Source organism: Ochotona princeps, chromosome 19 (genome assembly GCF_030435755.1).
Source record: "Ochotona princeps isolate mOchPri1 chromosome 19, mOchPri1.hap1, whole genome shotgun sequence".
In the NCBI taxonomy this organism is placed as follows: Eukaryota; Metazoa; Chordata; class Mammalia; order Lagomorpha; family Ochotonidae; genus Ochotona; species Ochotona princeps.
Window position 1 is genome coordinate 17,704,208 of NC_080850.1, and position 13,079 is coordinate 17,717,286.

A 13,079-nucleotide genomic window follows, 5' to 3' on the forward strand; every position below is an offset into this window, starting at 1 on the left:
GGACACAGCAGGTGGAGGGCTTGGCTGAATGTCTCCACTGCGATTTCTCCAGATGCTGTTGATGACAAAACCAAGGGTGCTGAAGAAATGTGGAGAGAAGAGAGGACCCTCAGGAGACCTCAGCCCTTCCTCGAAGCCCAAGCCTTGCTGGCCCATCCTTTCTGTGAAGCAGGCTTGTTCTCTCTGTGGCAGCTGATGTTACTCCCTACTGAACAGGGGAAGGCACACCCACTCCTCCAATGCTTGCTGACCTAGCGACTTAAATGGAACAGTTGTTGAACTAAAACTGGAATGAACTGCCCTCATTTGCTGAATCATGAATCCAGTCCAAAATATTTTCCCTTAACTATGAAAAAGCCAAGATGCTTCCTTGAAAAACTCCCTGGTGGAACAAATTCAAGCTGGAACCTGAACTATTTATTTTCTGTAATGACTGACCTGGCTGAAAGCAGAAAAATTAAATTTTTCATTGAGATCAACTAATATTTTATTAAACCTGGGGGCAGGGGCATATATATCTGGATGTGTACAAACCCCAGCATGGGAAGAGAGCGGGGCTGGGCTTGGTGTTTCAATCAGGACCTCATCACTCGCTCCACCATCTTCCTGCAAGGACTTTGGGCAAGTTCCTTATTCTGTAAGCCCTGGTACTTGGTGCATAAAAAGTGGCACTGTGACTATCTGGCTGATAAAGTATCTGCCAATTTTGGATTAAGATGACATTTCCTGCCCTTGTGGTTTGTGCATGCATGGGTCTTTCTCCCATCCAAGTGTTAACCAGGCCCGACCCTGCTTAGCTTCCGAGATCAGATGAGATTGGGCGCATTCAGGGTGGTATGGCAGCAGGCATGGGTCTTTCTTATATTGACGTTGCAGGTGTGGTAGTTTCTAAGGCAGACTTGTGACTCACCCTTGTATCTACATCTTCTAGTGGCCTACCTTCAGAGAAGATGCCCCTTTGCCTGTGTACGTATGGGATGAAAGATTCCATGCCACACATGTCAGACGTCATGCTAGCCTAGGGTGCTTGCTCACAAGGTGAAACAGGCAAGTCTCCCCTACAGACTTTAAGGAACAGCATTCATCCTTTGTCAACAGGCATGCCCTGTGCATATTTGAGAACCACTTCTTAAAGTCACTCACATTAGCTTCTCTGAAAATATCACTTTCCCTTTGTGGGAAAAAGTACTGGACCACAGGCAGAAGGAAATCTTGTCTGTGAGTTCTGAACTCTTAGATTAGGAAGAGGCCGATAAGGCCCCAGGTAGTGTGGATTGCTCTTGTGACCTTCCTGTGTGTCCTTTCAGTTTTACCGGTCCTTGAATATCCGGATTGCTCTTGTGGGCTTGGAAGTGTGGACGCACGGGAATTTGTGTGAAGTCTCCGAGAATCCATACTCCACCCTTTGGTCCTTTCTTGGTTGGAGGCGCAAGCTGCTGGCCCAGAAGCACCATGACAATGCACAGTTAATCACGTAAGTGGCCTTCCTCCGAATAGCTTGCATTGGCCTTGGCCTCAAAACCTCTGCCCACTGTGCATGCACTCCGTTTGCCCCTTTCCCTCCCCAGGGCTGAGTGTTGGTTGTACAAAGTCATCATGGCTCCTTGTGGTCTTGACAATCAGGCATTTGTCAGGCATATTCATTATACCCAATACACCTTAAAAAATAGTCAGACCCAGTCCTAGCTCCAGGAAAAAATTGATCTTGACATGGTCAACCGAGTACCTAAAGACAATGGAGTATATATTGGGAACTGTCTGGTTGTTTTCCATGGGCTTCCATGAAACTTCTATAGGGTTCATCTTGATTTCTGAGCCCAGTGTCTGGGCTAATCTTCCAGCACAAGCACAGCAGAAGAGGGCCCCTTGGTTTGTCCTTCTTTAGGTTCCCATGGAGCTCAAGACAGAGTCTGAGATAACGCACATGGCCAAGTGCAGAGACTGTGCCTGGGTTGGATGGGATTTTCTTCAGTTCTGGAGGGACAAGAACAGACATTCATGGGGGTCATGTTAACACATGACAGTCTCTCAACAGCAAGCAATAGCTATTTGTTAGTGTTTTGAGGTAATTCTAAGAAAAGACACATAGATAATAAGACTATTTTTATTCTGTTTTCTCAGTATTGCCCTGAGTCAGTATAGTCATTTAAAATTTGTTTCCTTTAAAAGAAGCTGGAAAATAATGGTCCCACCGATCTAGGCTTTAAGTGGTTATTTCATGGCAGTGTGTCCACCTAAGAACCTTTGGTACATAAATAATATAATAAAAATATATATATAAATAAAAAAAAAAAGAACCTTTGGTTACCAGCCGATTCAGCCTGAGCTTCGGAAGCATAGTGTCCTTCTTAGGGTCAGAACTTATGTCCAGTTTTCCAGCAGAGCTTTCTCAAGAGTCCTGGCTAAGTTTATAAAATATCAAGTAGGGCTCCTGAGGTGGGCAAACGTTTGCCCCATAGGTGGGCAAACGTTTTGCACATTCGTTTATAACTTGTTTCTATGAATTCTGTCATGAATTCAGCAAATATTTATCAAGCACCCAGGTTCATGCTAGGTTTGAGTAATCCAGTACTCTTGACTTTCAATGATTTTCATGGTTTAGATAAGAAAACAAGCAAGGGGATAAACACTAGGTAAGGAATTTCTGTATACATGTTTGTGGCATGCACAATACTTGTATTTTATTTCTTCTCCCAACCCTGGGTCTGTACAGCTGAGAGAGGCCTGTGTTAAGTAGGGAGGAAATGTAACTGAGTATTAGCAGATTGGGGTCAGAGTTGCAAAACAGAGGCAGAAATGGGCCACCTTTGCACCCAGCTGCGCTTTGTGAGGCTCCTGATGTGACACATCTGTTTCCTTGGCCCCAGAGTGATGTGGGAATGAAGTATTAACCCACAGCTGCTGCTCTAATCTCCCCCCATTTCAAAACACATCCTAGAGCCAGGGATAGGGCAAGGGATCCTGGCCGATGGTGGAAGTGGGCATGATTCACTTCGGCATCAGAACCTGTGCCACCTTCCACCCCACCCCTCCTCTGACCTCTTGCTGTGCAGCAGGAATGGGATGCAGCTTGGCAAACCCTGCCCATTTCCTGCCATGGAATTGGCTGTGGGCCTATGGCACGGGGAACACTTGACCTTTGACTCTCCCTTTATGTTTCTTTGGAGCAGTAAGGGAGTAGATGAGAGGAAGGGAGAGGTGTGGCAACCTGGAAGTGGTCCAGTTGGCCTGAATACCAGTGTGTGTGTGGGGATATCAGTGGGGCCAGGAAAACCAGGGTGGCCACCCACTCCTGAGCACATTGCAACAACTCTTTCAAAATCTCTCACCCAAGTCGTCCTCGCCTTCCATCTTGCAGGGGCGTGTCCTTCCAAGGCACCACCATTGGCCTGGCCCCTCTCATGGCCATGTGCTCTGTGTACCAGTCTGGAGGTGTGAATATGGTGAGTCTCCGCCAACGTATTGGGGGCACAAGGAGGCAGTGTTTCCTGTGTCAGTTCCCTTATATCCTGGAGAGGTACACATGTTAAAGGGGAAAATGGAGGACAAATTCTTCTCTTTGATTTGTCCATAAAGAAAAATAATGGCCTGGAAATTCATCCATAGGCCAGACATGGTCTGTAACCTTAAGGAATTCAGGGACCATGTTCCTTTAAACATTTTATTTCCTAATAATGATGGTGGCTTTAGAACAAACACATGCCCAGTGACTAGTGGAGGGCTGCCAGGCTTGGCTAAGGAAAAGGTGGGGGCAAGGCAGAGCTATGCCCTTGACTTCATGCTGAACTCTCTGTGAGCAGGACCACTCTGATAACGCCATTGGTGTGGCTGCCACCATGGCCCACGAGATGGGCCACAACTTTGGCATGAGCCATGATTCTGCAGACTGCTGCTCCACCAGTGCCGCTGATGGTGGCTGCATCATGGCAGCTGCCACTGGGTGAGTTGGACAAGAGGGGTGAGGATAGGGAGGTGGGATGGGGAGTTAAATGTAGGTGCTGCTTGCATCTGGCCCCAGGGAGCTCTGGCATACCTCTGGTGGGGCCTTGGAGAGAATTGTGGTTTCCGTGACAAAGAGCCTGGCAAAGGACTGAGGAGGCAAGTGTGTGAAGGAGCACTAGGCTTCTGGTGGGAGGTTTGGTGTTGGTGGAAGCTTAGTTACACTTATTTTCTATGTTAGGGTCTTCAGCTATACAACTGGCCTGACCATAGGTATCTTTCTTCCTTCATGGATTTTTTTTTAAGATTTATTTATTTTATTACAAAGTCAGATATACAGAGAGGAGGAGAGACAGAGAGGAAGATCTTCCGTCCGATGATTCACTCCCCAAGTGAGCCACAACGGCCGGTCTGCGCCGATCCGAAGCCGGGAACTTCTTCCGGGTCTCCCACGCGGGTGCAGGGTCCCAAAGCTTTGGGCCGTCCTCAACTGCTTTCCCAGGACACAGGCAGGGAGCTGGATGGGAAGTGGAGCTGCCGGGATTAGAACCGGCGCCCATATGGGATCCCGGGGCGCGTTGAAGGTGAGGACTTTAGCAGCTAGGCCACACCGCCGGGCCCCCTTCATGGATTTTTTTTTTTTAATTTTTATTCATTAATTACATTGTATTATGTGACACAGTTTCATAGGTACTGGGATTTTCCCCACCCCTCCCCAAGCCCTCCCCCCCCCCATGGATTTTTAATGAGGATCTACCTTGATTACATTCACAATCCAGTGGTCTTTTCATCACAAAGGAATTTGATCAGTGTTTGAAAGATCTGGGGTAGTTTGCAGAAGGGACCATTCACATACTCTAAAGGGGTTCTGTAAGGAATTTGCAGACTTTGTCACCTATTAAGAATCAAGGACTGGGCAGCTGCGTCTTCCTATAGATATGACAGATTTTTACAATCAGAATTTTAGGGTTTCTTGAAAGGACTAAACCTCTTAAGTTTGGATTAGGGCAGCAGCAGTCACTGAGTTCTTTTAGGACCTGTCTGACTTCCTGGAAGGCATCGTGGTAGGACCTGATTGGTGTTGTCTCACTTCAAACTTTCAGGCCTGCTTATGCTACATAGAGAATGATGTTTCTATGGCTTGAACAAGAAATCCAGTATCCAGTGTTTGCTCATCAGTTCTCAACTGTGACACAGGAAAAATGATATGGGTTTTAACTTTTTTTTTTATAGAAAAACGTATTTTATTTATTTGAAAGGCAGAATTATATTGCTTCTCGGCCTCTTGGCTAAGACCAAGTGTAAAAAGGTAGAGTTGTAGAGTGAGGGAAAGACCGGAGTTTATCTGGGTCTTCACTGTGGGTGCAGTGGCTCCAGCTCCTGGGTCGTCCTCTGCTGTTTTGCTCAGGCACATAAGCAGGGATCTGGATCAGAAGTGGAGCAGCCAAGACTGATGCCCATTTGGCAAGTGGCAGCTCAGCTTGCTACTTCACAGTCCCTGCCCCAGAACTTGATAAGAAGGATGTGATTCTGTGGGTCATGGGCAAATCCCTATAAGCCCATGGTTAATTTCACTGCTTTCTCTCCCAATCTAAAAAAGTATATGAGAGTTATGTGCGTTACTACATCAATTTGTTTTAAATTATTCACAAATTTTAGTGGTTAATAATTATGAGCAACAAATTCATTATGTTGTGCCCTCCAGTTTTAATTAGAGAAAGACGAACCAAGCTCATCAGCTGTTTAATTCTCCCAGATGCCCACAGTGGTCAGGACTGGGCCGGCTGGAAGCTAGGAGCCAGGAACTCAATCCAGTTTTTCACGCTGGTGCAAGAAATCTAGTTCACCTGTCCTCCAAGGTTCTGCGTGAGCAGGAAACTGCTGCTAGGATTTGGAGCTAAGTGTCAAGCCCAGGTATGCTAATGTCGGACTTGGGCTTCTGAACTGGTGTTTTAACCAGTAGGCCAATGCCCATCTTACCCTCCACTGTTTACCCTTAGTTAGTTCGCAAAATTGTGATAAAGAGTATGCATTTGTGAGTTGGCTGGTTGATTTTGGAATACCTTCTTCATCCTGAGAACAGGCATCAGATCATCATTGGCTCATAAAGAAATTAAATCCATAATTTTGGCCTTTCTCCAACCTGGATCTCTGTTGCAAGAGAATATCTCTCTGATACCAGCTTTAAAAATTTGGGTTGGTTCTATGCACTTCCAAGGCTCAAAAAGTCTATTAAAGCAATCATAAATCTTTAGTTACTACAACACTATCATGTGAGTAGTAGAAATTGCTGCTTCTGGGGCCAGCAGTGTGGTGGGTTAAGCTGCTGCCTGCAGGACCAGCATCCCATATAGGTGCCAGACCTGTTCGTTCACTTCCAATCCAGCTCCCTGCTAAACTCCCGTAAAAGCTGTGGAAGATGGCCCGAGTGCTTCGGCCCTTACTTTCACATCAGAGACCTAGAAGAAGTTCCAGCTCCTGGCTCTGGCCTGGCCCAGTCCCAGCCATTGCTGATATTTGAGGAATGAACCAATGGATGGAAGATCCCTCTCTCTCTCCCTCTGTAACTCTTTCAAATAAATAAAATAAATCTTCAAAAATTAGAAAATAAATTACTGTTTCTGATTCTCAAATATATTTTTCATGCAGCATGATAAAAATAAAACCTCATGGTGTAGTTAATATGTTGTAATTGTGATTGGAAAAAAAAATCTAAGTTAATGAATTGCTGAATGTTTTAAGGTGGCTGAACATATGCATGGGTCTGGGAGGTCAGTGTTCAGATGGAACAGCCTCCTGTGTAGCACAGTTGATCACCCTCTGACTGCTGGAGGCTCAGAAATCCCAACTAATGCCAACCCTGTTTCCTGCCAGACACCCTTTTCCAAGAGTGTTCAATGGCTGTAACAAGAAGGAGCTGGACAGGTATCTGCAGTCAGGCGGTGGAATGTGTCTCTCCAACATGCCTGACACCAGGACGCTCTATGGAGGCCGGAGGTGTGGAAATGGGTACCTGGAAGATGGGGAAGAGTGTGACTGTGGTGACGAGGAGGTAAGTGCTACAGTGGTGCTAGTGAGAGGAAGATTTGTATTGACTTCAAAGGTTTAGGTCAAAAGTGATACAATGGAAAATCTCCCAGTCCCAGGTGTCTTCTACGCCTGACTGTCAAAGACCCCACCACATACCAGATGTGGGGAGGAAGCCTTCCAGGTGGACAGTGTCAGCACCATCTCCCAGTTGTGGTCAGCACTGTTTGTCAGTAAGATCATGGAACGTTGTGCTGAAACCATGATCATGAGGCATGGTGGCTCTGTCTTCCCCAGTAAAACCACAGATGGCCTCTTTGGCTCTCCCAGCTGCACAGAATTCGTTTTGGAAGCCACACAGCCGGAAACACGAACTTGAACTTGGGCCATCTGAGGGTGCTTGAAATAACAAGCTCACGTTGTTGGGCCTGGAGACAGGGTAACTGAAAGGGGCTGTAGGAAGCGCTGTCATCAGGAAAGGGCTGCAGAGGCAAGCAGAGCTGTTTGTGGATGAGCTCTTTCCTTCCCTCTGATCTCCAAAGTGAGAGTGAAAGGGCACACAGCACGGCTCTGCCGTTTTTAACAGCTGCATGTTACTGTGCAAAAAGCAGAACTGGATTGTTTCATTTTTGCTAAAAAAAAAAAAACACATGGCAGTGAATGAGAGGGGTGAGACTGAATGTACAAGGGAAGTAAAATATAATTAAAAGATAATGTGGGAGTGAGGGTTTGGCCTGGCAGTTAAGACAGGATGCCTGTATCTCGTATCAGGGTATCTAGATTCAAAGGCTGGCTCCCACTTCCAATTCCAGTTTCTGTTCATGTGTACACTAAGAGGTGGCAGGTGAGGGCTCAGGTAGTCAGATCCTTGATACCTGTGTGGGAGGCCTGAATTGATTTTCCAGCTCCTGGTTCCAGGCTGGCCTAATCCTGGCCATTGTATAAGCCGTGGATGGGAGCTTGTCTGTCTCTCTGTGTGTCAACAAAGGTGATGTTTATTTCCCATGAACTTTCTGAAGCTCCTTTGAAGATGTGAAGGAAAATTTTGACTTTATAATCTTCTCACATCATGATTTATGTCTAGTGCCATGTACCTTTCCGAATAGAACAAGGGTTAAAGATGCTAGCACCTCTACCCTCATGAGCTAAAGAGGGACTGTGTGAGTGTGGAGGGCCAGCAGGTGAGGTTGACCAGCGTGGGTTTGGCCAGTTGTCCTTTATTCCCAGCAGCTGCCTGGTCAGCAGATGCTGAATGTGGACTTTTTGAAATAGGTGGCAAGGATTGGACAGATGGCCAAGGTAGACATAGTTGCTATCCTTTGGAGGCTTATAATCTAGCAGTGGAACCCTGCATTGACCAAACCACTGCCAAAGTGTAGGATTACAGTGAATGGCAAGTGCTGGAAGGGCAGATGAATAGATACAATATGAAAGGAAGTTGCTCAGCGGCAAGGCTCGGGCACAGGGGGAGAAGGTTCATTTCAGGGAAGAGGGAGCACTTGTCTTGAGGTGAGAAGAAATACATTAGAAGAGCACATGCCCTGGCCCAGGGTAGTGAGAGGAAAATACTCTTGTCCCTTCTTATAGGACACATAAAGCAGACACATCTGATTAGGAGGTGGGATATGTCTTCCCAACATGCCAGACTCTCAGACAGTTACGATGATGACATGGTCAATAAACATGGAGGGACCCCAAGCCGATATGACATGAATTCAGCCATTGTGTCCTGGCCAGTCCCTAGAAATGAGGACATTGTTACCTGACAAGGTCCTTGTGCATTGTCAAGAAATGCTTTATGGGCAGGGCTGTGAACGTTGTAGGAGCGTGATGAGGACACTCAGTCATCAGGGCGTCTCCTAGTCTCAGAATTACTGTCAGCCAGTTGGGACTTGAGGATCAGGAAACAAGAGGGGGAGAGTTAGGGACCCCTAGGGACCTTTGTCTCCTGAAAGAGCGAGACCAGGGAGATGTAGGAAGGGTGGCAGGTGGAGAAAGAAGTCTGAGGTAAAAGGTCAGGCGTGGACACAAAGAGTTCCGACCCTTTGCTGTGGAGTGGTGAGACCTGGGGTGTGTGTGGGCTGTGAGGGTTGGCAGCAATGGAAGACGAACTTCCTGGATGTCACTGAGGATAAGAAAAACAGATTGTACATTTCCCTGTGATGTAATACTGTGTGAAAAGTTCAGATGACTTGTTCTATTCAGTTAAAAAACAGTGTGGATATTGTAATGTTGTCTAGTAAGTGTAAAAGGTGTGTGTATGTTGTGTGGGAACACCCACTCTCTGTAGTTGTGTGAGCTGTGGGGTGCTGAGGATTGAGTACATGTGTATTTTCTCTAATAAATACCCTTTGCCTTAGTGATAAAGCCGTCAAGTGATTGTTTTTGTTTTGTTTTGTTTTGTTTTGTTTTGTTTTGTTTTGTTTTGTTTTGTTTTTGGCAAGGGGCTCCGGGGAGTGTGTTGGGCAGGGTTGGGGATGGGCCTTTCTCCCTTGTGTCCAGCTTATGCTGGCTCCATTGCCTTCCCAGGAATGCAACAACCCCTGCTGCAATGCCTCTAACTGCACCCTGAGGGAAGGTGCTGAGTGTGCCCATGGCTCCTGCTGTGACCAATGTAAGGTAAGTGGCCCTTTTCCCCAGCTTTGGGCTGTGCCCTGAGGACTGAGGGGACAAAAGGAAGCAGAAAAACTTAATTCTAATTGGCATAAGACTAGTTATAATTTTTTTTAGAAATCACATCTAAAATGCAGTTAGACTTCATTGTAACATTAGTGATATGTTTAATCGTGGAATCGTTGCTGGGGACCTTATGTAATAATATGCATGTATAATTGTGCCTGTATCACAGGAACAAGTATATGTAGGCATGTGTAGATTACATATGTGCTTGTTTACACATGTAAGTAAGTAAGTAAACCTATTTAATATAGGTTTTCTTGAATGAATGGCCGTAAAGTGGCCTCCAGGGCCTGTCTGAAAACCCCTCTCCTGGAAGGACCTCTATAGGATATGTAGAGTCACCTGGGAGCTCCTAGGCTGAGGACAGGGAGGGACTCATCCTCAAATGGAGAACTCAACACGCCACCTGATTTGACACAATGACCCCCAAGGAGGTGGAGCTAAGGTCACTCCTTCCCATCTTGGTCCAAGGCCTACGAGTAAGCACCAAGTGTGTTCAGTTCAGTCCTAGGAGTTCAGGTTAGAAATCCTCAGAAAGGACTCCCTGTTATCTGAGACCTTGGCTCTGAGTCCTGGTCATGTGACTTTGGGTCACTTATGAGCCATCTGAGCTGATGTTCTTCATCTTTAAAAGTGGGGTTGTGTTAGTACCACTGGGCTCTTGTGGAGGCTGGAAGACTCAAGTGAGTTCTCAGCTTTTACTTTTCACCAGAGAGATGCTATTGATTGAGTTATTTGATCTGTGAAGTGAGGAAATAGCATTGTCTGTCTCGTAGTTAATGTGAAGATCACATGGGATAGTATTTGTGCCATACTCTGCCCAGTGCCTAGCTCAATGTCAGCAAGTATTGTTGCTGAAGTGCTTTATACATTCACAGATGATACATGAATTTATATGTGTGTGTCTTTGTGTGTATTGGACCTTTGTCCACTGCCACTTATGACCCACGGTACTTTGGATACATTGTTCAACCTGTTTAGGTTTCATCATCTGTTACACGGGGAGAATTGTATTACATGAGACCATCATGAAAAGCAAGTGAAATTGTACTGGGCTGTGCAGTGGGAGCTATGTAAAGGTTAGCAGTTATTACTTAAGCATGTAGAAAAGTGTTGCACAAATGTTATTTCTTAATTGCTTCTTGATATAGTTACAAAGAAGAAGTGAGTTAGCATTTGTGAAAGGCCCTTCAAAAGTCTTGAATCACCGTTAGTATTGGAAGATTGATGATGTCTTGAGCTAATGAGGTCATGTAGAAAGTGCTGATTAGTGATGGAAATGGATAATTCTGCTCCATGAGAATGATGCTAAGAAGCCCTTGGCTGATAGGGTTGAGGTGAGATGGGATGTCTAACTGTTTCTTCTGTCTCATTCTTTGGCTCAGCTTTTGGCTCCTGGCACCCTGTGTCGTGAGCAGGCCCGGCAGTGTGACCTCCCAGAGTTCTGCACGGGCAAGTCTCCCCACTGCCCCACCAACTTCTACCAGATGGATGGCACCCCCTGCGAAGGTGGCCAGGCCTACTGCTACAACGGCATGTGCCTCACCTACCAGGAGCAGTGCCAGCAGCTGTGGGGTCCTGGTAAGGGCTCTCCTGGGGAGCATAGCCCACTCCCCCTGCCCCAATTCCAGTCCAGCTTCCCTGGGAGGCACCTGTCAGAGCAGCTTTAATACATCATCTCTAGATACTGCCCCTTTCCTTTGCTTACTTTGTGCACATATTCAGGGGAAGACAGTGGGCAATGTTCTTCCCAGTCCCTTAAAACTTTCAATTCTCAAAGTGGGCAAATGGGTAAGAATAATCCAAAAGAGAGGAAACAGAGCTCAGAGACATGCAAGCAAATGTAAATGCAAATGACTTTTATGCTGTGAAAAGATGTTTAAGCTCTGTCTTAGTAAAAGAAAGCAAATTTTAACCACTGTATTAGATGTATCACATTGCAGAGATTAAAAGTGTGGTGATATGTGGCAGCAACGACAGTATAATGCTGTGGAGAGTGAGGAAGCAATTTGGAGAGACTGAAAAATTGTTTTGAAAGATTTATTTATTTTGAAAGTCAGCATAGCATGCAACAATTAAGACTAACCCCTTTCCCTCATACCAAGTGTAAGTTCCCAATAAGCAATAAAGCTAATGTAAGCATTTTTCTAAGGATTGCTCTTAATAAAGATACGGCTATGGAGTAGTACCCAGATGGGGAGAAGAGGCTGAGTGTGCCCTCCCCCAAACATTTTCAACTTGTTGATTTTACCAAAGCCTTGCCCCCTGGGCTCCTGCCAGGCTAGTGCCCTGACAACTGTGCTTCTTGCCCTCCCAGGAGCCCGGCCTGCCCCTGATGTCTGCTTTGAGAGGGTGAATGTGGCAGGAGACACCTTTGGAAACTGTGGGAAGGACATGAATGGCCAGCACAAGAAGTGCAACATGAGGTAATGACCACAGGGAGACCCCATAGAATGAGAGGGAAACCGCCCAGCATAGCATGGCTGGTCCCAGTCCTGGGCCTTCACGTAAATCAGTTGGAGGCAGTCATCTGTTCTGGCCTGTTGTTTGACAATGCACCATTCAGCCTTAAGGAAGTTAGGGGGAGGGTGTGGGTGGCAAAGCTTCCTAGAAAGCTAATCAGGCTTCCTTTTAAGATTGTCTTACAGTAGGGGCAGAGAGCAGAATTTCTTCAGAATGCTAATTAGGCCCTCATCTGAATAACCCACCATTCTAAGTAACCATTCATCTATCCATCCACTCAGTCATCTGTCCATCCATACAGTCATCTATCCGTCCATCCATCCTTCCATCTTTCCACTGTTTGCTGAGTGTTTACCATCTACAAGGTACTGACGGCAACAAACTTAATTAGCATTACCAAGTGGTTATGAGACTGTAGAGATAGCCACCTTACCCAACTTAGTGGACTGCATGGTTTCCTGAAGGAAATTATACTTGCATTGAGATCTGGAATAGTTACCTGGGTGAATGGGGTGGGTGATTTAATACTCATGCATAGGAAGGTATTCTAGGCAGAGAGATGTTGGGAAAAACTGGTTACTGGAAAAATAAGAACAGTTTTTTACAGTCAAAGTAAAAGGTTGGTATGCAATGGGGAGGAACCTTGGAGCAATGAGCCTGGATAGTTAAGCACAGGCCAGACTGTGAAAGGCCTTGGATACATGGCTGGCAGAGTTTGGATTTTCACTAGAGAGCAGCCTGAATATTGGATTCCTAGGAGTAAGACTGATGCCAGGGAAATCAGTTTCTTACAGTTTAAGTATGAGAGAATGCATTCTGAGTTCAAGTAGACACTAGGGTTATTAAAAAAAATTTTTTTTTAAGGGATGTAGGGTGTGGTTAAAAGAGAAGTTTAAGAGAAAGCATTTGATGCAGTGTTTAAGATGCTGCTTGGGATACCTGCATCCTACTTGGAATGCCAGTCCAGCTTC

At 45.9% G+C, this 13,079-nt stretch overlaps 1 protein-coding gene across 2 annotated transcripts in view; it reads left to right on the top strand.

Moving 5' to 3' along the window:
* The window catches only part of ADAM19 (ADAM metallopeptidase domain 19), an 85,724-nt gene that overhangs the window by 59,161 nt on the left and 13,484 nt on the right, over positions 1–13,079 (top strand). For both annotated transcript variants that reach the window (XM_004587495.2, XM_058677370.1), the window contains 7 exons: positions 1,308–1,474; positions 3,359–3,443; positions 3,801–3,940; positions 6,814–6,991; positions 9,496–9,585; positions 11,031–11,226; positions 11,963–12,071. In XM_004587495.2, coding sequence (XP_004587552.2) covers positions 1,308–1,474; positions 3,359–3,443; positions 3,801–3,940; positions 6,814–6,991; positions 9,496–9,585; positions 11,031–11,226; positions 11,963–12,071 — 965 coding nt within the window. The remainder of the gene's footprint in view (positions 1–1,307; positions 1,475–3,358; positions 3,444–3,800; positions 3,941–6,813; positions 6,992–9,495; positions 9,586–11,030; positions 11,227–11,962; positions 12,072–13,079) is intronic.